Genomic DNA, 22,601 nt, shown 5'->3' on the forward strand with positions numbered 1-22,601 from the left:
AGTAACGCAGTGCCGTACCACAAAAAATGGTCTGGTCATTAAGGGGGTAAAGCCTTCCGGTCCAGAAGTGGTTAAAAGTAGGGATCGACCAATATCGTTTTTTTCAGGGCCAATACTGATACCAATTTTCAGGTCACCCTTCAGGCCGATAGCCGATATTAGCTGCGGTTATTTTGCACATTTAAAGTTTTGAAAAATCAACACAATTTTCGACACAAATCTGGTACTGAACATATTAATGTTTATTAACATTTTTAACATTAAGGGCTCGTTCTTGAAACCATACCTGCGAGAAAACTGATGGGAAAACCGCACAGGTTTCACTTGCAGAGAGAGATCAGTTTCACATAATTTTTTAATGCGCGATTGAGTCAGTTTTCATGCACATTGTGTGGCGTGAACAGAGCACATAGGGAAGAGTAAAGAGAAGAACCATTGTTTTTTTGTGCACTTGCAAAACCGACATCTCTGTCTAAACCATGGTGTGAACGAGGCCTAGAAGTAGACAACTGTGAAAAATAAAGTGCTTGAAAAATAATAACTTATTAATGGCTTCCCAAAACATAGAAAGATGGCATAAACTGCTGCAGTGCACTCACTGCAATGATTACATTTAAATCACTACTGAAGTGCAAAAAGCTAGACAGTGGACTAGTTACTTCAATACTCCCAGTTAAGTAAAACAATATTATAGTGCAGAAAGCATAACATTTCAGCATGTTCACCTGTTAAACGGCTTCTGTTTTTTTTTCATATACAGTATTGCTGCCACTTCACTAAAAAAACAGAATTTTTGTAAAATCTTACCATAAAATTCCTTTCTCTGAGTCCTCTGACAGCCGCCACCTCTAAGTCATCAATAGTGATGACTTTGAGGTGGCGGCGACTGTCGGAGGACGTAAGAGAAAATGCTCATTTGGTACAGAGGAAAGAGGAGCAGAGAGGTATCTTCTAGCATGAGAGGCAAGTCTTTAGTAGTGTGCCTCATTTTCTTTCCACCACTTAAGAGGATCACCACTTCTTTTGTCAATTACTGGTTCCTTCATATAGAGATGAAGTTCATCATCCAGGCTGATTATTGCCGATTCAGAAGAATCCTCCGCATGAGGTTCCAATAAAACACTGAACGTGGCATCAATTCAACCACGATGAAGATTCTCTTCTGTCTGTTGTCTTTTTGAATGTTTGTCTCTTTTTGCAGCATCCTGCTCTTCCAGATTAGAAACATTCTCTTCTTGACATTTCAGCAGGCGTCTCCTGTACCTCCTGTTTAATATCTTCTGTTAGCCATTGTTTTGCCTTGGCCAATACATCATCAGAAGAGAAAGGATGATTCTTGTAATGAGGATCCATGTCCCTCATGACCTGCCTACATGTTTTAATGCCACGTGTGTTGGGTCCTTCATGATCTTGAAGAAGCATCTTCAGCACTCTCACACATGGGATGACAGATGACACAGATGAGTCGTAATTTCTCACCTCTATTGTCACTTCCTCTATGGGGAGGAGGGTCTCAATGACATTGGCTACAATGTCCCACTGATCAGCAGTAGGACAAGAATATCCTCCATATTCACCCTAATAGATGCTAAGAGCTTGCTTCTTTTCCAGCATTCTTTGCAGCATGTGAAGTGTTGAGTTCCATCATGTTGGAACAGCCTGAATCAAGTTGTTTTTGGATAGACCAAGGACTTCCTGAATGCACCTCAGTCGGTGCTTGGCAAGGATTAAATGGTGAAAATGGCCTGCGCACCTCTTCAGCATGCCAATTATATAAATTAAAGCTCTTTGGCTTGACAGACGATCATTTACCACAAGTTGGAGGGTGTGTGCCATGCAACTGAGGTCTTAAATTTCAGCAAGCTTCATTCTTTCACCATGCTTGCTCTGCTGTCTCGAAGTACAAGCATCACTCAGTTTTTGTTTATTCCCCAGTCTTCAAGCATGCCTAGAAACATTTCTCTAATGTACTTCCCAGTGTGGGATCCTTGCATCACTTTTGTATTTAACACCAATTGTCTTTTTGTCCATCCGCTGTCAATGAAGTGCCATGTAAGACTTATTAGTGACTCAGTTTGCCCTGATCAGCAGTCAGTCATGAATAAGAGTGAGTTGCCAGCATTCTCTGGTTACAGCACAGTCTTAACTTTCTCAACTACCTTTTGGTGAATCTTTCCCAACATTTCAGTTTGATAATACTTTTTACTCTTCAGTATGTACCTTGGCTCAGCTATAGACATGGCACCTTGCTGTGGGTGGCGGCTGGCATGTCCTCTCTAGTCCAGCCGTTCCATGGTGTGCACTGTCCGAGGCAAGGGAGGCGTGGCCTATCTGGGTAGAAGAAGCCAGGACTCAAAACGTCAAAAGTCAAAACGTGCAGGCCCAGTGTGCGGAGCCGCGTGGCGCAACATACGAAATGACGTTGTGTGCTCTGCGCACAAGATCGGTCAGATCAGTAAGTTTCGTGACCGATACTTAAAAAAAAAAAGTGAATATCGGTCGATCCCCAGTTAAAAAGGATAAGTGTGACCAAAGCTTTTTTTGGAACTTTTTCTCTTATGGATCACAGGACTGCAGATCTTTCTGCACTCCTGTGATCCCTTTTCAGCCGACATCAGGCCAAAGACCGCTGTCGGGCTGTTGTCACTCAGCCAGTCCAGGCTCCACCAAGAAGTGGCGAGTCAGGGGTTACATACAGGGCCAACCCATGTCTTGAATTTCACCCAATTCAGAGATAATTCAAACTGTGTATTGCTAGCTTCAATGGACAAGTTATTAAATAAGAAACTGCTTAGTCTAAATTGCCTAACAAAAGGCTGTAGCTTTTGGGAACCTCAGTCACAGAAGAGTCTGCTTTAGGGACTTGGGCCATGGTGCAAGGTAAGATGAATCCATGTGTTCACATTAACAAAACATGGGAAGTGCTGACCAATTCATTTGGTAAAATTAAGCCTGTGTAGATTGCACAAAGAATAAATCTGCTCTACCAACTGAGATCAAAAACCAAATAGGACAAACATTTTCCAACCAAATTTCTTATGGTTTATTTCCACATTCCAAAAACAGTTATATCAAAACTAATGTTACCTTACAGCCATGTATTTCCTATAAGTCCATTAAAATGTAAAGCACCAGGTCAATGGCAGCAGCGATTTAAGGTAACCTTTATTCTGAGGTAAGATCAGCTCACCTGATGCTGCTCTCCCTTTCTCTCAGCGTCTCGTTCACCCTGCACACCTCTCTGTGTAGCTCTTCTTTCTGTGCTTTAGACCCCTGCAGGAAGTCAGTCTGAGCTTGTATGGTTGCCCGCAGTTCAGCTTTCTCCTCCTGGAGAACCTGTACAGAGAAAGAGCAGGAGGGTTTATTAAACAAATATAATGAAATGTTCAGATAACTACAGTACAGAGCAGCCTATTCAGCTTTTTTTCTGAAAAAAGTGAGAAAGGGTTATAAACTTTGTTAACTTTTTACTGCTGCTTAAGTCGCTCATTTATTTTCCAGGTGTCAGACAGAACAAGAAATGATGGAAAATATCACCTTCTGTTATTTAGCGGAAAGAGGGAATCCCCCGCCATCACAGACACGAGTAGTATTAATTGACTACTTCAACTCTCTCCTCACTGGTTACCTTTGCATAGGCTATCCGCTAATTAGTCCATCATGAATGCTGCTGCCAGGCTCATCCACCTTACAAACCGCTCAGCGTCTGCTACCCCTCTCTGCATTTCCCTCCATTGGCTGACACTCACCCAACAAATTCAATTCAAAACACCAACAACTTACAAAGCCATCCACAACTTGGCCCCCAGCTACTCCAACAAAATGTGCTCTTGGTTCTTCCCAAGACCTCCTGCTCTCTTGCTTACTTGTCAGCTCCTCCCATGCTCACCTCCAGGATTTCTCCCGTACCTCTCCCATCCTTTGGAATTTCCTACCGCAATCTGTCCAACTATCTTCTACTCTATCCACTTTTTGGTGATCCCTGAAAACTTTTCTCCTCCTGCCTCCACCTAACAACTGTACTTTTATTTTATCAGCTGATGCCCCACAGTTCTTGCCTTTTGTATTGCTTGACCCTCCCTTTTAGACTGTAAGCTCTAACAAACAGGGCCCTCTGATTCCTCTTATATTGAATTGAATTGTAACTGTACTGTTTGCCCTAATGTTGTAAAGCTCTGTGCAAACTGTTAGCGCTATAGAAATCCTGAATGATAATAATATTATAATAATAAACATACATTTATCACACTGAGGTCAGTATAGAGCCCTTCTTAGGTTTTAACTGCTGTTTGTGTTCCCATTAGGGAGAACCCCCCGCCGCTAATTAGATTTCCAGATAACAGTGTTAGACAAAATAAAGAGAGAAATGAAGTCTCTTCGTTGGTCATACAGAATCCTTTAAAACCTGACGAAGATTCAAACTCTTCTCAATTCTCTCCCAAACCAAAAACTGCAAAACTGTAAAAGAATATGGACAACACAGTGGCCCAGTGGTTAGCACTTGCAGTACTAGGATCCTCAGTTAAAATGCCAACCAGGATGCTACCTGCATTAAGCATGCATGTTCTCCTTGTAGTTGCAAAGATTTACTCTGGGCACTCTGGTTTCCTGCAACCCAAAAAAATGCTGGTAGTGTAATTGGCTTCTGCCTAAATTAGCCCTAGTATGTGTATGTATACATGATAAGGATTTTGTATTGTGAGCTCCTTGAAGGCAGGCAATGATGCAATTGTACAATATGTAATGCACTGCCTACATTTTTGGCCCCATATAAACACCTGCAATAGAAAATTGGAAATAAGCCACAAAATTACAAATGGACACAGCGCCCAGAACTATGTGGGAGGAACACCCTCAGTACAGTAAAATACTATCAAAGCAAAGACCAGCCTTAGGGGCCTCACCTTTATGGTGTGCTGAGCCTGCTCAAGCTCACGCTCTGTTCTCTCCTGCCCAGCAGTTAAGGACTCTAGCTGTAGCTTCAGACTCTCTACTTCCCCTTCTTTGGAACAGAGTGTGTCATTAACACGTTCCAGCTGACCACTGAGATGCTGGATTTCTGATCGGCCAGCCAAGCTTGTTTGCTCTAGCATCTGCTTACGGCTTTGGGATTGCTGCTGCAAAAATCAAAAAAAGTAATTAAAAAAAACACAAAAAAAAAAAAAAAACTGAAATCTGGCATGGCAAATCGCAGGCATGTCTTTCTAAAATACGCCTATACTAGAGAAATATATACGTAACCATTGCTGACTGTGCATCCTCCTCAAAGCTACATGCAGGCACAACACAGAATTGGATACAGATGCAGCAGCTGCATGGACACAGCATCATATCAAAATTTAACATATGGGCAGCAGCAGGTGCACAGATCCAAACACAGACACTTTGGGGGTTGATTTACTAGAGGCAAATAGACTGTGCACTTTGCAAAGTGCAGTTGTTTCAGAGCTTAGTAAATGAGGTAAACCCAATCAACTGCAGGGAAAATAAACAAAAACTGCATTTTTACTTTCACGTGAGTGGAAGATGGAAGTCAGCAGAGCTTCTGTTCATTTACTAAGCTCTGGAGTAACTGCTCTTGTAGAGTGCAACTGCACTTTGCAAAGTGCACAGTCTATGTGCCTTTAGTAAGAGTGTGCGTGTGTTGGGGTGGAAATTTCCCAAATGGGGAAAAATATTACATTACAAACAGAGGTTCTACCCCTTATCCGTTCAATACAAAGTTTTGTCTGAAGTGCTTAAACATAAAATGCAATTATGCTAAATGTATTCAGCTTAGAGAACAATTATGATGATTACAGACTAAATAATAAGGCAAAGCTAGCAATAACAATGATATACAAATAGCTCTAGTCCACAGCAATCAGCAATCATCTCTATCCTAGCTACAGAAAACTGAAACCTGATTGGCTTTCATGTATTCTGTACATCATAATAGCTGTGTACTGTCTTATGAGGAAGAAAAAAAAAAGAAGAAAGCTGTACACTCAAATATAGAAGTCAAAAAACAACTGCGTCCCTGTATGTACCTGGTATATTTCAGCCTGTTCCGCAAGTGTCCTGCGCTGAGCTTCCAATCCTGTCAACTGTTGCTGATACAGAAGACGTTGCTTCTCCCAGTCCAGAGACCTCTGGCGGAATTCCTAAGGAAAAATCATATAATCCAATGCAAACAACAATTAGAGATATAGTAAGAAAAAGCAGAAGCTAACTAAACTGTCACAATTCTGCAAAAAAACACTTAACACATGAAAAGTACTGTGCAAAAGTTTTAGGTAGATGTGGAAAAAAAATGCTGTCTGTAAATTAATAATACTTTCAGAAATAGAGATGTTAGTAGTTTAATTTTTTCAATCAACAGCCTCCTGCTACAGCCAAATATTTAAAATATTGACTCGTCAGTCCAGAGCACCTGCTGCGATTTTTCGGCACCCCAGTTCCTAGGTTTTTGTGCATAGTTAAGTTGCTTAGCTTTGTTTCCACATCAGAGGTATGTCTTCTTGGCCACAATTCTTCCAAGACCACCTCTGGCTAGACTTCCCTGGACAGAAAATGAGTGTACCTGGGTCCCACCGGTTTCCGCCAGTTATGTGCTGATGGCACTGCTGGACATCTTCCGATGTCAAAGGGAAGTAAGCATGATGTACCTTTCATCTGGTGCATTAAATTTCTTTGGCTGACCAGTGCATCTACGGTCCTCAACATTGTTCAATCAATGGTGTCCTCAATGCTGAGCAATACAGGCAGATATTTATCCATCATGCCATACCATCAGGGAGGCGTGTGATTTGCCCAAAAGTTATTTTGCAGCAGGACAATGACGCCAAACATACAGCCAATCTCATTTAGAACTATCTTCAGAATAAAGAAAAACAGAGTCCTGGAGGTGGTGGTTTGGCTCCCGCAGACCCCTGATCTCAACATCATCAAGTCTGTCTGGGATTACATGAAGAAACTGAAGGATTTAAGGCAGTCTACATCCACAGAAGATCTGTGGTTATCTGTCCAAGATGTTAGGAACAACCTACCTGCCGAGTTTCTTCAAAAACTGTGTGCAAGTGTACCTAGAAGAATTGTTGATGTTTTGAAGGCAAAGGGTGGTCACACCAAATATTGATTTGATTTGAATGTCTCTTCTGTTCATTTACATTCCATTTGTAAATTGATAAAAATAAAACTATTAAAATATATATTTGTAAAAGACCACAGTATCTCACAAAAGTGAGTACACCTCTCATATTTTTGTAAATGTTTTATCATATCTCCTCTTAAGGTTCATATTTTATACTCCTGCCTGATTAGTGGGGGTAAACGGCTGCTAGACAAGACCCCATCATGGGGTAGGGGGGTAGTCTTATATGGTGATTATAGCCCAAAACCTATGTTAAACCTATGCTAATTAAAGGATCATAAAAGCACATCAGATCTTAATGGTGAAAAATATCATGCTGGATATCTATACGGATATGGTAATGTGTTCGGAATGAAAAAAATCCCCTATCGATGGAAATGAAAATTATTAACCTACAGAGGGCTGAATTTAGAGACACTCTGAAAATCAAAGTGAAAAAATGATGCAGCAGGCTAGTCCATTTTGCTGAAATTTCATTGCAGCAACTCAAAATGGTACTCAGTAGTTTGTATGCCCCCCCCCCCCCCCCCCCACGTGCTTCTATGCATGGCTGACAACGTCAGGGCATGCATCTATAATGAGACGACAGATGGTGTCCTGGGGTATTTCCTCCCAGATCTGGACCAGGGCATCACTGAGCTCCTGAACAGACTGAGGTGCAATCTGGCAGCGTCAGATAGACCGAAACATAACGTCCCAGAGGTGCTCTATTGGATTTAGGTCAGGCAAGTGTGGGGGGCCATTCAAATGGTATCAACTCCTTCATCCTATAGGAACTGGTTGCATACTCTTGCTAAATGAGGCCGGGCATTGTCCTGCACTAGAAGGAACTCAGGACCCACTGCACCAGCGTAGGGTTAGACAATGGGTACAAGGATTTCATCCAGATACCGAATGGCAGTCAGGGTGCCATTGTCTAGCCTGTACATACCCCCATGGATATGCCTCCCCAGATCATCACTGACTCACCACCACACCGGTCATGCTGAACGATGTTACAGGCAGCATAACATTCTCCATGGCTTCTCCCGACCCTTTCACGTCTGTCACATGTGCTCAGGGTGAACCTGCTCTCATCTGAAAAGCACAGGGCGCCAGTGGCAGACCTGCCAATTCTAGTGTTCAATGGCAATACCAATCGAGCTCCACGGTGCTGGGCAGTTAGCTTAGGGCCCACTAGATGTCATTGGGCCCTCAGGCCACCCTCATGAAGTCTGTTTATGATTGTTTGGTCAGAGACATTCATACCAGTGGCCTGCTGAAAATCATTTTGTAGTGCTCATCCTGTTCCTCCTTGCAAAAAGGAGCAGATACTGGTGATGACTGTTCTATCTCCACATAGGATCTCTGGAGCTCAGTGAGAGCAATGGGGTTCTTGGTCACCTCTCTTACTAAGGCCCTTCTCTCCCAATTGCCCAGCTTGGCCAGGCGACCAGCTCTTGGAGGAGTCCTGGTTGTGCCACACTTCTTCCATTTGAAAATTATGGAGGCCACTGTGCTCTTGGGAACCTTCAGTGCAGAATTATTTATTGTAGCTCTCCTTAGATCTGTGCCTTACAATTATTCTGTCTCTGAGCTCTGCAGGCAGTTCCTTTGACCTCATGGCTTTTGTTCTGATACAGTATACATTGTCGGTTGTGAGGCCTTTTATAGAGAGGTGTGTGCTTTTCCAAATCATGTCCAACCAACATAATTTACCACAGGTAGACTCCAATCAAGGTGCAGAAACATCTCAGCAATGATTAAGAGAAATGGGAAGCACCTGAACTAAATTTCAAGTGTTGTTGCAAAGGGTATTTTAATAAATTCACAGACATTTCTAAAATTCTGTTTTTGCATTGTCATTATGGGGTACTGAGTGTAGACAAATTATTAAAAAAAAAGAATACATTTAAACAAATGAAGTATCAGCATGCAACATAAAATTGGAAAAAGTGAAGGGGGTCTGAATACTTTATGAATGCACTGTATATAGACTATATTACCAAAAGCATTGGGACATCTGCCTTTACACACACATGAACTTTAATGGCATCCCAGTCTTAGTCTGTAGGGTTCAATATTGAGTTGGCCCACCTTTTGCAGCTATAACAGCTGCAACTCTTCTGGGAAGGCTGTCCACAATGTTTAGGGGTGTGTCTGTGGGAATGTTTGACCATTCTTCCAGAAGCGCATTTGTGAGGTTAGGCACTGATATTGGAGAAAAGGCCTGGCTCACAGTCTGCACTCTAATTCATCCCAAAGGTGTTCTATCAGGTTGAAGTCAGTACTCTGGGGCCAGTCAAGTTCCTCCACTCCAAACTTGCTCATTCATGTCTTTATGGACCTTGATTTATGCACTGGTCCAAATAATTTGGTGGAGGGGGGATTATGGTGTGGGTTTATTTTTCAGGGGTTAGGCTTGGCCCCTTAGTTTCAGTGAAGGGAACTCTTAAGGCATTAGCATACTAAGACATTTTGGACAATTTCATGCTCTTAACTTTGTAGGAACAGTTTGGGGATGGCCTTACCTGTTCCAACTTGACTGCGCACCAGTACATTTTGGACCTAGTATCAGAAGGTGATTTTTAGAGGGGAAGGGGGCCTGGACATTATAAGTGGAACTTGCAATATACAGTAAGGGTCCACGTTAGGCTAGACTCTTGAAGGGTCCAATCGTACAACTGATCAGCTGCCAGTTCAGCATGGTTTGTAATCGCTCACTCTGTACTAGGACCAAACACTACTGATGTCATACAAACAAACTAAATAGTTTCAGTGCTTCACAGAACAGTATCAGTATATCAGATTTGATGGTTGTAGTTCACATTTTTTGACAGTGTTACTGCAGGAGAAATGGTAAGACTGAGCAACCCACAAAGCAGTGATGATGAACACGCTGAAGAGGGACACATCCACGCTGCGACTCGGATGAATGCAACTTAGAGTTTTAGATTTTTCTCTTTGTAATTTTCTCACCTCCAGCCTTCTTGTAAGACGGCCAACCTCTGACCTCTCTTCTTCCGCTTTGCCTTTCAAATCCAACCTGTGGTGTCGTCTCTGAACCTTTTCATATGATCTTTTCAATTTATTGAGCTTTTGACAGGACAGTAAATAAAGGGTTTCATGTTTAAAATAAGGCACTCTTCAATAAACTCCAGACATATTTATTAAACAATATATATTAAAACAAAACCAGGGCAAGTAAATCAAAGCAAATGAGGAAAAACAGCACAAGCAGGGGTGACCATCTATGAAAACCACAGGTCAAATGACCAGAAGAATATAAAACACAGGATACTGCTACAACATGCAGCTCTTAACTGCTGTAAAAGTTGCACTTGGCTTGGCCTCTTTCACCTGCACAGTCTGGTTAGACTGACTGATTATTTATGGGGCTTTTCTTCTTATGGTGTTGTCCTTTATCAGGGATAATGACCATCATCTTGGAAATATAGATTGCTACTATGGGTAGATATATATGTAAGTAAGCATTTAAAACACTTGATTTTGCTGTACTTCTACCTGCACTTTTTAAGTTGGTTAGAGTCTCCTTTAAGTTGTAGTGAAGTCTACCCTTTTTTTTATTTTTTTTAAAGTGGCCATGTGCAGTTGTATGTCATAATGTGCTAGTATGCACCACATACTAGCACATTATGGCAGACTTACATTTAAAATGGAGCCCTCTAGTGCTGCGTAGTCACTGCCAGCACTCCCATCATCACCCGGATCCTCCTTCCAGGTTTGTATTCTCTGGGCACTTGAATGCAAAGGCTGCGCTGACGTCAATCACACACATGTGGACAATTGCCGTCACCGTGGCGCAGCTCTCTGCATTTAGGGGACATTCAGTGTGCCCTGAATGCACAACGTCAATGTATATGCGCAGTGACTTCATCAGGCTACAGCGGATGTGAGGATCTCCTAAAGTTCTATATAGGAGCTCACTACCGCTTTAAAGTACAACTAAACCCTAGCTGAGAACCATTTTGTTTTCTTAAGCACCGTGTAAAAAAAAAAAACCTGAAAAGTCTTGTTTTACTTTTATAGACCCCTTTTTTTTCATCTAAGTACTGCTGATCTTCTCCTGCCTTATGCAGTCACTTCCTGTCTACATGCACTTGCTTTAGCTTTATTACAAGACACAGAAGGGGGCTAGCTGAAAAAGTCCAAGAGCTCCAGTCAGTTAAATGAGTGCCTAGGCATAACCTCTCAGGGTCTGCCCAAAAGGAGCATCTTGGGAGAATTAGGTCATGTTCTGCTGAAGAACAGAATAAAGCTGACCATACACAGCTAGATTTATCTTGTTCAGCCTCTGGGGCTGCAAAAAAAGAAAGAATCACTGAATTACCCCTATCCATGCTAAACAGCAGGAATGGTGGAATCTCCGATGCCAACTTTTGCATTCAGACAGCCAGCCCTCGCAGAACAAAGAATGAATCTGATAGGATGCAGTCATTGTTCGGACAACAACTTCCACCAGACTCCTTTGATTTTGTAAATTAAGTTTGTTGAGCCGGGTGGTTCCGACAGGAGCACCCACGGCTTAAATTTTGCTCCATTCAGCAAGAATTGGATGAAATTGGAGCCATGTATGACTAGCATGAGGGATAATTTGTTTACAGGTTCAGTATGAATATGTCTTGTTGGAAAAGGTAATGATGGTGTAACAAACCTCTTCCTGAAACTGTGTCAGCTGAGATTCATACTCTGCGGTCTTCTTGAGATTGCTATCCTCTTGCTCTGCCAGCTGTTTTCTTAGAGTCTTGATCTGTAGAATTAAAAAACAGGAGCATTCAGGATACACTTTATAAAAAATAAGCCAACTAGTTTAAATGGAAATAAAGTTTTATTTAAAATAACTGCTGGCGAGCCATTTTTTATTGCAGCGGAGCCTCTGCATTAAAAAAAAGAAAAAAATGTATATATGTATATATATATGCTTGCTAGCAATCTTTTTTTATAAATGCACATTAAGTTGGGCATCTCAGCGTACAGTCCTGGTATCTGCCGGAATGAATAATTTCCCTTGTGCGAGAATTACATTACACCTGGCTGGCAAATCAAGATGGCAGAAGAAGCCAGGGCAAAGAGATCCCTTTGGCACATAGTTCTGCCATAATATACATATAGTGGTATTGCCCCATTAGAGCAAATTGGATCATGCTTTATTGTTTTTTTGTTTGTCTTATTCTGGATCAACTATGGGTATAGGAAAGTGTATATGGAGGGTTTTTTTCCCCTATTGGTTGAACTGAATGGACTTGTAACTTTTTTCAAAACTAACTATATATTTATATATTTTTTTTTAGTTGGGTAAATATGAAATATTGGAATAGAATAAATATTGCTTAATATAAAGTTGCGCTCAACCAAAATACACTTACAGTGGTGATCAAAAGTTTGGGCACCCCAGGTAAAAATTTGTATTAATGTGCATAAAGAAGCCAAGGAAAGATGGAAACATCTCCAAAAGGCATCAAATTACAGATTAGACATTCTTATAATATGTAAACAAAAGTTAGATTTTATTTCCATTATTGACACTTTAAAATTACAGAAAACAAAAAAATGGCGTCTGCAAAAGTTTGGGCACCCTGCAGAATTTATAGCATGCACTGCCCCCTTTGCAAGGCTGAGACCTGCCAGTGTCATGGATTGTTCTCAATCATCGTCTGGGAAGACCAGGTGATGTCAATCTCAAAGGTTTTAAATGCCAAGACTCATCTGTTTCCATACATACTTCACTATGAGAGTCCTCCTTGTTTCTCCTGGTCACGGCATTCGAGAGATCCCTTCCCTGTGATAAGGATATATATAGGTGGATATCTGGAGGTGTGTTGGAGGTGCCAATTGGATACCTGGTTACCGGTCGATACTGGCTAATTATCATGTCCTTACTTTTGATTCCCTGCCTGAATTGACCCCCTGTAATTAAGGGGTCTACCTCATCTGGTAAGCATTTTAGCGCACACCGGGTGACCCTGTTTTTTTGGTGGAGGTGTTGGAGTGCATTATCAAGTGCTGAATTTGCTGCTACCATCAATCTAATATATAACTGTGTATTGGACTCCATCTATTGGACTCTCATTCACTGTGAATTATCACTATATCTATTATGGACTGTCACTTGTTTGTACAATTATTTACATTTTATATACATTTATTGTGGATTGCCAATTGATTGCACAGTCATATACTTATTTGCATTTGCACTTTTGGTATTTATATCTGCACTATATTTTGATTTAACTGATTCACTTATGCACTTTATATTTATTTAAGACCTTTTTTGGTTTTACCTAAATTTATTTTGGTTGAGCGCAACTTTATATTTAGCAATATTTATTCTATTCCATTATGCGTTTTACACGGTGTTGTTGCAGCCCCTGAATAGGAATTTTTCCTACACTTCATCAATAATTATTAATATTTAATCTTATCACTATCTATTAATTTACTCACCCTCCATTGCACGGGTTCTGTTGGTGCTTAACACCAACTTTTTTCCTTAAGTATGAAATATTGTATATTAACCACTTCAATACAGGGCACTTTCACCTCCTTCCTGCCCAGGCCAATTTTCAGCTTTTAGCGCTGTTGCATTTTGAATGACAATTGCGCGGTCATGCAACACTGTACCTAAACCAAATTTATGTCATTTTTTCCCACAAATAGAGCTTTCTTTTGGCAGTATTTGATCACCACAAGTTTTTTTTCTTTTTTGCTAAACAAATAAAAAAAAAAAAAAAAAAAAAGACCGAAAAGTTTGAAAAAAAAAAAAAGTTTTGTTTATGTTATACAAATTACAATGTTATACAATTTTGTAAATAGGCAAGTTTTTTCCTGCCCTGATGAGGCTGCACTGACAGGCACTGATGAGGTGGCACTAATATGCTGCACCGATAGGCAGCACTGATGGGCACCGATAGGTAGCACTGATTTGCAGCATTGTTGAGCACTGATAGGCGGTATTGATGGGCAGATAGATGGCACTGATGGGCACTGATAGGCGGCACTGATGGGTGGCACTGATAGGCAATAATGGGCACTGGTGGGTGGCATAGATAGATGGCAATGATGGGCACTGGTGGGCAGAACTGATGGGGAGGGCACTGGCGGGCAGCACTGATGGGAAGGGGACTGGCGGGCTCCCTGAGCCCTGATTGCTATTGATGGTGGCCATGGTGGGCATCCTTGGGGTCATGGGTGGACATTCCTGGGGTCATGGGTGGGCATCCCTGGTGGTTCTAGTGGCACCCCCCCTCCAAGGGTCTGCACTGGTAGTCAGCACAGAACCACCCTGTTAGGAGAGCCGCAGATCGGCTCTCCTCTACTCGTGCCTGTCAGGCACGAACTGAGGAAAGCCGATCAACGGCACTTCCTATTTACTAGGTGACCAGCTGTGATTGGACACAGCTGGTCACATGGTAAAGAGCCTACCGAGATCGGAGATGCGGTGTGTCAGAGTGACACGCCGCAGCATCGATCGCCGCTCTGCACGCCGCCCAGGGGAGCGCAGAGTGCATTATTCTGCTGCCGTCGTATGATGTCCAGTCAGGATAATGTAACCACCTTCCCACCGTAATTTGCCTATAGGGCGGGTGGGAAGTGGTTAAAGTTTTCTGGAGCCTAATAAATCAACCCCACAGTCTCTAAAAGAAGACAACTCCTGCTGTGACAACGCATCCTCCATATTAAACCCATAGTGCTCTGGGAATACACTGCCATGCATTATATATTTACTTGAAAAAAATATAAAAAGTTTGCAAATTGCCAGCCATAGTTGCTCATTACATAATTAGGCTTTGCTTGTCGACGCTTTTGTCTTGCTGTTAAATCAGAATGAAAATAGTAGACTCTGATGGTGTGTTAACACAAATGTTAACAAAAGACCACTTTATCTTTGCATGCAAACAACATAATAAATTCAAGCAATATATAAAGTTGTTAAACTTTAAGGAAACTTTATAGTGAACCAACCAAGCTATTTGCAGGCTTGCATTGAAATCTGATGGTGTGATTTATGCAGATAAATGTTAAAAAATGTATACCATTCTGGTATATTTTCACAGTGCTAATAAAACTTGACCACTGTGTTCTATAGCATTGTTGTCAATGTTAGTTAAACTTTTCTGTATCACTAAAACATTGGTCAGAATCATATGGGGATTTTCATTTATTGGGATTTGCATTTTCATTTTAACAGCTGAACCCATTCAGCTGTCAGAGATGGCAGGATTACCTCTTGGCTCAGTCTTTCTTCTCGAGCTTTGGAGGTATTTAACTCCTGCTCTCGGAGTTGTAAAAGCGTATTGAGTGTCTCAGTATTGGCTTCCCACTCAGCCTTCTTATGATCCAACATGATGTCAATCTGTCTCATCAGTTCTTGCAACTCTGCCTCACAGGAACTGTAAAGTGTTCTGACACAAGGGAAAAAAAAAAAACAAACAATTATGTTAGTACTGTATTTGAAAGTGTGGACATAAAAAAAAAACACTACAAAAGATTACAGCAACATTATCAGTAGAAACGAAAGGGCCAGTTCACAACACATGCAGTCCAGTGCGTTTTTTTTTTCTGCATCAAAAACACATCTATCAGGGGCGTAACTACAGAGGTTGCAATTGCAACTGGGCCCCATGCTCCAGGGGGCATGTGCAGCTCCCCTGTACACCTGGATAGGGGGGGGCAGCATGTAGAGAAATCACTGCCCTCCTCTTTCCTCCTGTAGCTGCAGGAGGAACATGGAGGAGATTGGTTCCTCTGTATGCTGCCCCTGCCACTCCTCCTATCCAGTTCACTTGTGTTTGGCTGTCTCTGGGACCCTGTGTGCTCCCCTGGTCTCTCCCCCCCCCCCCCCCCCACTGTGCTCCCTTCCCTCTACTGCCGGCTTCTGCAGGGGATGTGTCACAATAGAGAACCAGGAAGTGTTGGGAAATATGTAATTTACCAGCTCCTTCCTTTTCTAAATGAACAGAGTCATAGTCAGTGACACTGTAAAAAGATAAAATAAAATGAAAAAAAAAATAATACAATTAAAATACCAAAAAATAAAAACTACTGACACCAATGGGTGAACTTGCAGGATCGCAAAGGTCACACTTGCAACAGGGCCCTGGCATTCCACCACTGTGGGGAGTCCCCAAGATGGCAGGAAGGGGGTCCACTGCAGAACTTGTGAAAGGGTCCCGCTGCAGGACCCTAATAAAGGGCCCTGCAACGAGAGTAAAGGGCCCCAGGATCAGTGGGAAGAGCCCCAGCCAGGGGTCCTTCATGGTTTCTTGCACCGGGGCCCTGAAGGTTCCAGTTACGCCTCTGACATGTATAGTAGGTTATGGTTTTCAATGGCACAGTTCACACCAGTGCGGTTAGTTTCAGGGCATTCCAGTTCCAGAAACAAAAGTAGAAACTGCTGCATTCTTCCTGAACTGGACTGCGGAAAAACGCATCAAAAACACACCAGACCATAGTACAATGGGGGGAAAAAACTAAAACGGAATGCATCCGGAGACTCATCAAAAAAAGAAATGCTTTCGGAATGGATATGGAGTGCTTTTTTGTGGTGTGAAATAGCCCTAACACATTGCTCATGAGAAAAGACATGTCCAGGGCACACAGCTACTCATTAGTATGGATTATCGAGAATGTTGAAAAACAAGAGTAATGGTTTAATGTCTACAGCATGCATCTGCAACCTACAGCACACGGTGCCTTTTTAACTGGAGTCCAAAGCAATGCTGCCATAGCCTGTAATTCACAGCTCACTAGGCTGTCATTTACAAAGACTTTTCTGCCCATGGCTCACCCATTTCCCTAACTTTACTGACAGTGTAGCGCACTAGCAGTTAAGAGCAGGGTGGATGGAAGAAGCCTGTCTACCCACCTACACTCTTTCTCCAATTGTTGGAACTGCTGTAGCAGTAAAACTTCAGTTCTGCAGGTGCGGTTTGGGGCTGATCTGAGGTTTGAAGGTGTAGAGTTTGGGACTGATCTGAGGTTTGAAGGTGTAAAGTTTGGGACTGATCTGAGGTTTGAAGGTGTAAAGTTTGGGACTGATCTGAGGTTTGAAGGTGTAAAGTTTGGGACTGATCCAAGGTTTGAAGGTGTAGAGTTTAGGACTGATCCGAGGTTTGAAGGTGTAGAGTTTAGGACTCATCTAAGGTTTAAAGGTGCCGAGGTTGGGACTGATCTGAGGTGTAAAGGTGCAGAGTTTAGGACTGATCTGAGGTGTTAAGGTGCAGGAATTGAGTCTGATATGAGGTCTGAATATGCATACATTATTATACAACTACAACACTCCGTTGTTTACTGGCATTATCTTGGTCTACAGCAGGCATGTCCAACCTGCAGAACGGGGGCCGCATGCGGCCCGGAACCGCAGGCAATGCGGCCCACTGCCCCCTGACAATTTTTTACTTTTTTGCTGGGGAGGAAATAAGTCGAGTCGGGGGCACGGCCACAGAGGCAGCCTCGGAGGGGATCATCCACTAGTTGTGTTAAATTAGTGCTGGGGGGGGGGGGGGGGGGGGGGAGTGTGGCGCAGCAGCACGGGAAGGGCGCGGTGGCGTTTTATTACTTATATACCTTAATAGTATATATTTTATATGCGGCCTGAGAAAATTTCTCTACACTCAATGTGGCCTTGAGAAGTTGGACACCCATTATTTACAGTATTGATATTTAACCACCGACACAAAAAATGCTACAAATCAGGCTTGCTGGGCTGTTGTGGAAAAAAGGGCAACACTTCCATGGCAGGGTCACAAAAAGACACAAGGTAAAATCCAGGCATTTTGGGAAAAACAAAGTTATTACCTATTAACTTGAATTTCAGGAATCTTCCAGGAAGGCTTAATGAGAGATAAGCTCCTCCCACCTAGCAGACGAGAGACAGAGACCCTCAGTATTAAAACAAATAACTGAAGGCACAACTGATTTCATACCTACCACCCATACTACAACAGGTATAATAGGGTGGGAAGCAGCGCTGTCTTGGAAGATTCCTGGAAATCATGTTAACAGGTGATAACTTCGTTTTTCCCCAGTCATCTTCCAGGACGGCTTAATGACAGTGACATTATAGAAACCATACCTGCTAGGGAGGGACCACAGCCTGTAGCACTTTTCTTCCAAAAGCCTGGTCGTTAGCGAATAGGAGATCCAGACGGTAATGCTTGACAAATGTCTGGAAACTCAACCAGGTGGCTGCTTTGCAGATTGGGGCTGTGGTAGCTTCTGCCCTGTCAGCCCAGGATGTAGCCAGGGCCCTGGTGGCAGGGCCATCTAACCCAATGAGCACTTGCCTGAGGAGCCTGACCTGCCCAGCGACCCAGCTCCAGCCAAGCATTAGTCTTAATTCCCATGTGCATCCCCCTGCCAAACTTAGCAGGTGGCAGCACCTGTCGGCCCTGCACTGCCGTTAGGCCACTTGGGCCATGGAGGGGAAGCGGTCATTAGCCTGGCACTGCTGTAACAATAAATATCGCCTTATCGATAATTTGCATTTTTATTCAAGTGGGTGATTGTGTAGGCGGGGCCCCAGTGCACTGCATTGCCTGGGGCCCTTTAATGCTCTTAAGATGGCACTGCCTGGTGGAATGGGCTCCAAGATTTTGGGGAGCTTGCAGCTCAGCAGTTGCATAAGCCTCAATGATTGCAGCCGTCATCCATATAGAGATGGTAGTTTTAGAAGCAGCTGAACCTTTTTTGTGCCCTGAATATAGAAGGAATAAATTAGGGACTTTCCTCCATTCTTTGGTGCACTCAATGTAACATAATAAGCACCGCCTTATGTCAATTTTATGGAAATCTTCTTCCCTGGGACTGCTAGCATGACACTTTGGAAAGAAAGCCCGGGTCCAGCGATAGAATTACTCTATCGGGCAGAATTAAGCCGTATGGCTCTGCAATAGACATCGCTTGTAGTTTGCTGACTCTTCTAGCCATGACCAACACCACTAAGAGCACTGCCTTGTAGGTTAAGACTTTTAACGCATTTTCCTCTAAAGGCTCAAAAGGTTATTTTGAGAAACTCAGAAGGACCGCAGAAAAATCCCACAGGGAAAACATATTGGACCGCGGCCCTCTATTCCTTGAGACGGCCTTGATGAATCCTATTAGAATATGTTTTGCCAATCTTATATCTAGAAAATTGCACAATGCTGCCACCTGTACTCTCAAAGTATTGAGGGCTAACCCTAGGTCAGATCTTTTTTAAAGAAAGTCCAATAATGCCGGAAAAAAAAATCAGTCTAGAAATCCTGTTATTGTCCTTTCACCAAAAGCAGAATTTCTTCCAAACTTTATTATAGATTAAAATTTGTCGATTTTTTCTTACAGTTTAAGATCGTGCTGATAACTTTTTCTGATGATCCCTAGTTTTTTAAAAGATGCCGCTCGGGAGCCAAGCCATCAGAGAAAGACGGCTCACACCTGCGGGTGGCATAAATCTCCCTGGACTAGTAAATTGATCCTCTCTGGCAGCCTCCAGGGTGTTGCTATTGACAGTTTCTGTAGAGCGGCAAACCATTACCTTTTTGGCCAAGCTGGAGCTATCAGAATTACTTTCGCTCTTGAGGATTTGACTTTCAGAATCACCTTTGGTATGAGCCTGAATGGAGGGAAAGCATACAGGAGATCCCTTGACCATGGAAATGGAAAAAGCATCCAGACCGACTGAAAATTGAGAAAAAAAATGTATATATTTTGCATTTTTGGATGAGGCGAACAGATTCTTTAGAGGACGACCCCACATCTCAGAGAATTCAGATCCCCTTTGAGGTGAATGGCTGCCAGGGAGAGGGTTTTTTCTTGTGCCCATGTAAGGAACAGTTTTGCCACCTCCATGAGGGAGGGAGCCCGCATACCCCCTTGCTTGTTATGTAGGATACTGCTGCCACATTGTCTGATAGAACCAGAAATATTCCTTCCTTTTATGTTGGGTTCGAAGGAGAGAAGAGCCTTCCATACTGCCTTTAGTTCCCTTACATTGGAAGAGCAGGCGGCCTCTGATCTCTCTGATTTTCCCTGTGTAGCCAGACGTTCCATGTGGGCTCCCCAATCCCACGCACTCGCGTCCATTGTTATCTGGACTGGATTCTCCTGCGTCCAAGATCTCCCTTTTGTCAAGTTGTCTTGCTGCAGCCACCAATGCAAAGACTTTTATTTGATCAGGAAGGGTCACTCAATCGTTCAAGGTACTCTGTTGCCGTTGAACACTGACAGGGAGAAATTCTGCAGTATTCTCATGTGTGCTTGGGCCCAGAAGATTGCTGGGATAGATGCCGTCATCGAGCCCAAAAGCCTCATCATTTCCCTGATGGAGACAGCCTGTCTCAGGAGGAGATTGGAGGTTTCTATCTATCTTCGAAAGATCTTTCTTCTCTTTCGGTAAATATATTTTCTCTTCCACCGGCTCCAGTATGTAACCTAGGAAGACAACTTTCTGCGATGATTGCAAATTTTACTTTCCTGAGTTCACAATCCACCCCAGCGATTGCAGATGGTTTATTGTGTAGGTTAGGTTTTTCTCCAGCTCTGTGGTTGACTCAGCAAAAAAACAAAAAAATCGTCCAGGTAGGGTATTATCTAAATACCCGAGATCCTCAACCCCTGTAAGGCTTCTGGCAGGACTTTCATGATTTTGGGAGCAGATGCCAACCCCAAACGGGAGGGCGTTGAACTGGAAGAAAATTGTCTGACCTGGTCCTTTCAAACCTGAGAAAGGGTTTGGAGCAGTCTCTGATTAGAATTTGCAGGTATGCATCTTTCAGATTGATCATCACCATTAAAGCTTCTCTGAATAATAGCTCTCTCGTTGTGAAAATCGTATCCATCTTGAATTTTTTGTACACAACACTTTTGTGGACTTCCTTTAAATTCAGATCAACCTGTATTTCTCTGAAGGTTTCCTTCTGATGAACATATGGGAAAAGAATCCTCCATACCCTTGCTCTCAAAGGGATGGGGGAAATGACTCCCTGATCCAGAAACTCCTGGATCAGATTTGTCATGGCAGCTGCCATGTCTTGAGTCTTTTGGCAGTGGAGTCACTAAAAAGTGGCTTGGGGAGGTGTATGATGGAATTCTATCCTATAACCGTTGCCGAATAGATCCAGGATGAACTTGCTGGTTGTAACCCTTTGCCAAAAGGGTAGGAAGGCCCCCAGCCTCCCTCCTATCCTGCAGGGGGTGTCATTGGCTTTCTTTGGTTTGGGAGGGATTAAACAGAAATCCCTCTTTGCCTTTACCCTTCCTCTGTTGCCAGGGTCTATTTTGGTCCTTTTTGCCTGCATCCTTCTGACTGATTTTCCTAAAAGGACAAAAAGGCTTTTTGGACTGTTGTCTCTTTGGATTTGGAAAGCCTTTTTTATCGGCAGACCTCTCCAAAACTGAATCCAGGTCTTCACCAAATATTAAGCTGCCCTTGAATGGTAATAAGCATAAGTTTGCTTTAGAAGCTGTGTCTCCTGCCCAGGCTTTAAGCCAGATTGCCCATCTGGCCTTAATTTATGAGCGCTGTACATCTAGCTGAAAACCTGATGGCCTCTGTGAAGGTGTCCGCAATATAAGCCACGGCCCTGTTGAGGATGGGGAGTGAATGCTAAATCTCTTTAGGGGTGTCTTGCTCTAGGAGGATCTTCAACCAAAGATCCAATGTCCTGGCTACACAGGTGGACAAAATGGCTGGTTTAAAGTTAACAGCACCTGCATCCCATGCCTCCTTTAAATACCCTTCCGCCTTTCTATCCATGGCATCTTTAAGCGCCCCTGCGTCCTCAAAAGATAGGTCTGATTTTCTGGCCACTTTGGACAGAGCTGCATCTAGCTTTGGACATTTCTCCCATAATGCCGCATCTTCCTCCTTAAAAGGAAACCTTAATTTCAAATTTCTGGGGGGAAAAGTTTTTTTTCCAGCTCACTCCATTCCTGCAGTATGGTATCTTTCAATGCAGCTCGTATGGGGAACGTTCTTGCCTGTTTTGATTGTAATCCTGCATGAGTTTATCATGTACCGAAAAACTTTGGATCTCTTTTTCTTCTAACTTCAAAGTATCGTATATAATCTTCAGTACATTGCCTGTCTCCCCAGAGTGGAACAGACATTTTTGCACCCGACTTGCTTTTTCTTCTCTCACTTCCCCTTCTTCCGCACTAGAATCTTCACTGGAGTTGTCCTCCAGCTATTCCAGCACCCCTTGTTCTTCTATGACTGGTGTGGATGCATGGGCCTGAGGTATTGTGCTAGCATATGACGTCCTCGGCTGAGATGCAACCGAAGGACCTGGCTCTTGCAGAGAAGATCCATTCATGGTGTCCAGCAATTTTTAAACATAGAGCTTGTTTATTTTTTGGTTAGAGCGTCAATGCAGTCTTGGCAAAGCACTTTTCCCAGGGAAATTACAGCTTTTGTTTGCACGAGGCACATTTCTGTTAAGAGACATCCCTTTGCCCTGCTCCCTCTTTTTCTTTGTGGCTCTTGCCCTGC

General features: G+C 42.9%; 1 protein-coding gene across 3 annotated transcripts in view; it reads right to left on the reverse strand.

The window, feature by feature from the left end:
• The window catches only part of CEP63 (centrosomal protein 63), a 44,823-nt gene that overhangs the window by 20,586 nt on the left and 1,636 nt on the right, over nucleotides 1-22,601 (reverse strand). For 2 of the 3 annotated variants that reach the window (XM_082251829.1, XM_082251827.1), the window contains exons 2-7: nucleotides 15,357-15,534; nucleotides 11,787-11,882; nucleotides 10,091-10,207; nucleotides 6,030-6,143; nucleotides 4,905-5,117; nucleotides 3,191-3,336 (exon numbers count right to left, since the gene is read on the reverse strand). In XM_082251829.1, coding sequence (XP_082107955.1) covers nucleotides 3,191-3,336; nucleotides 4,905-5,117; nucleotides 6,030-6,143; nucleotides 10,091-10,207; nucleotides 11,787-11,882; nucleotides 15,357-15,534 — 864 coding nt within the window. The remainder of the gene's footprint in view (nucleotides 1-3,190; nucleotides 3,337-4,904; nucleotides 5,118-6,029; nucleotides 6,144-10,090; nucleotides 10,208-11,786; nucleotides 11,883-15,356; nucleotides 15,535-22,601) is intronic. The other variant, XM_082251828.1, reaches the window with a different exon arrangement.

The sequence above is a fragment of the Pelophylax lessonae genome, assembly GCF_965119305.1.
Source record: "Pelophylax lessonae genome assembly, chromosome: 3".
Lineage (NCBI taxonomy): Eukaryota > Metazoa > Chordata > Amphibia > Anura > Ranidae > Pelophylax > Pelophylax lessonae.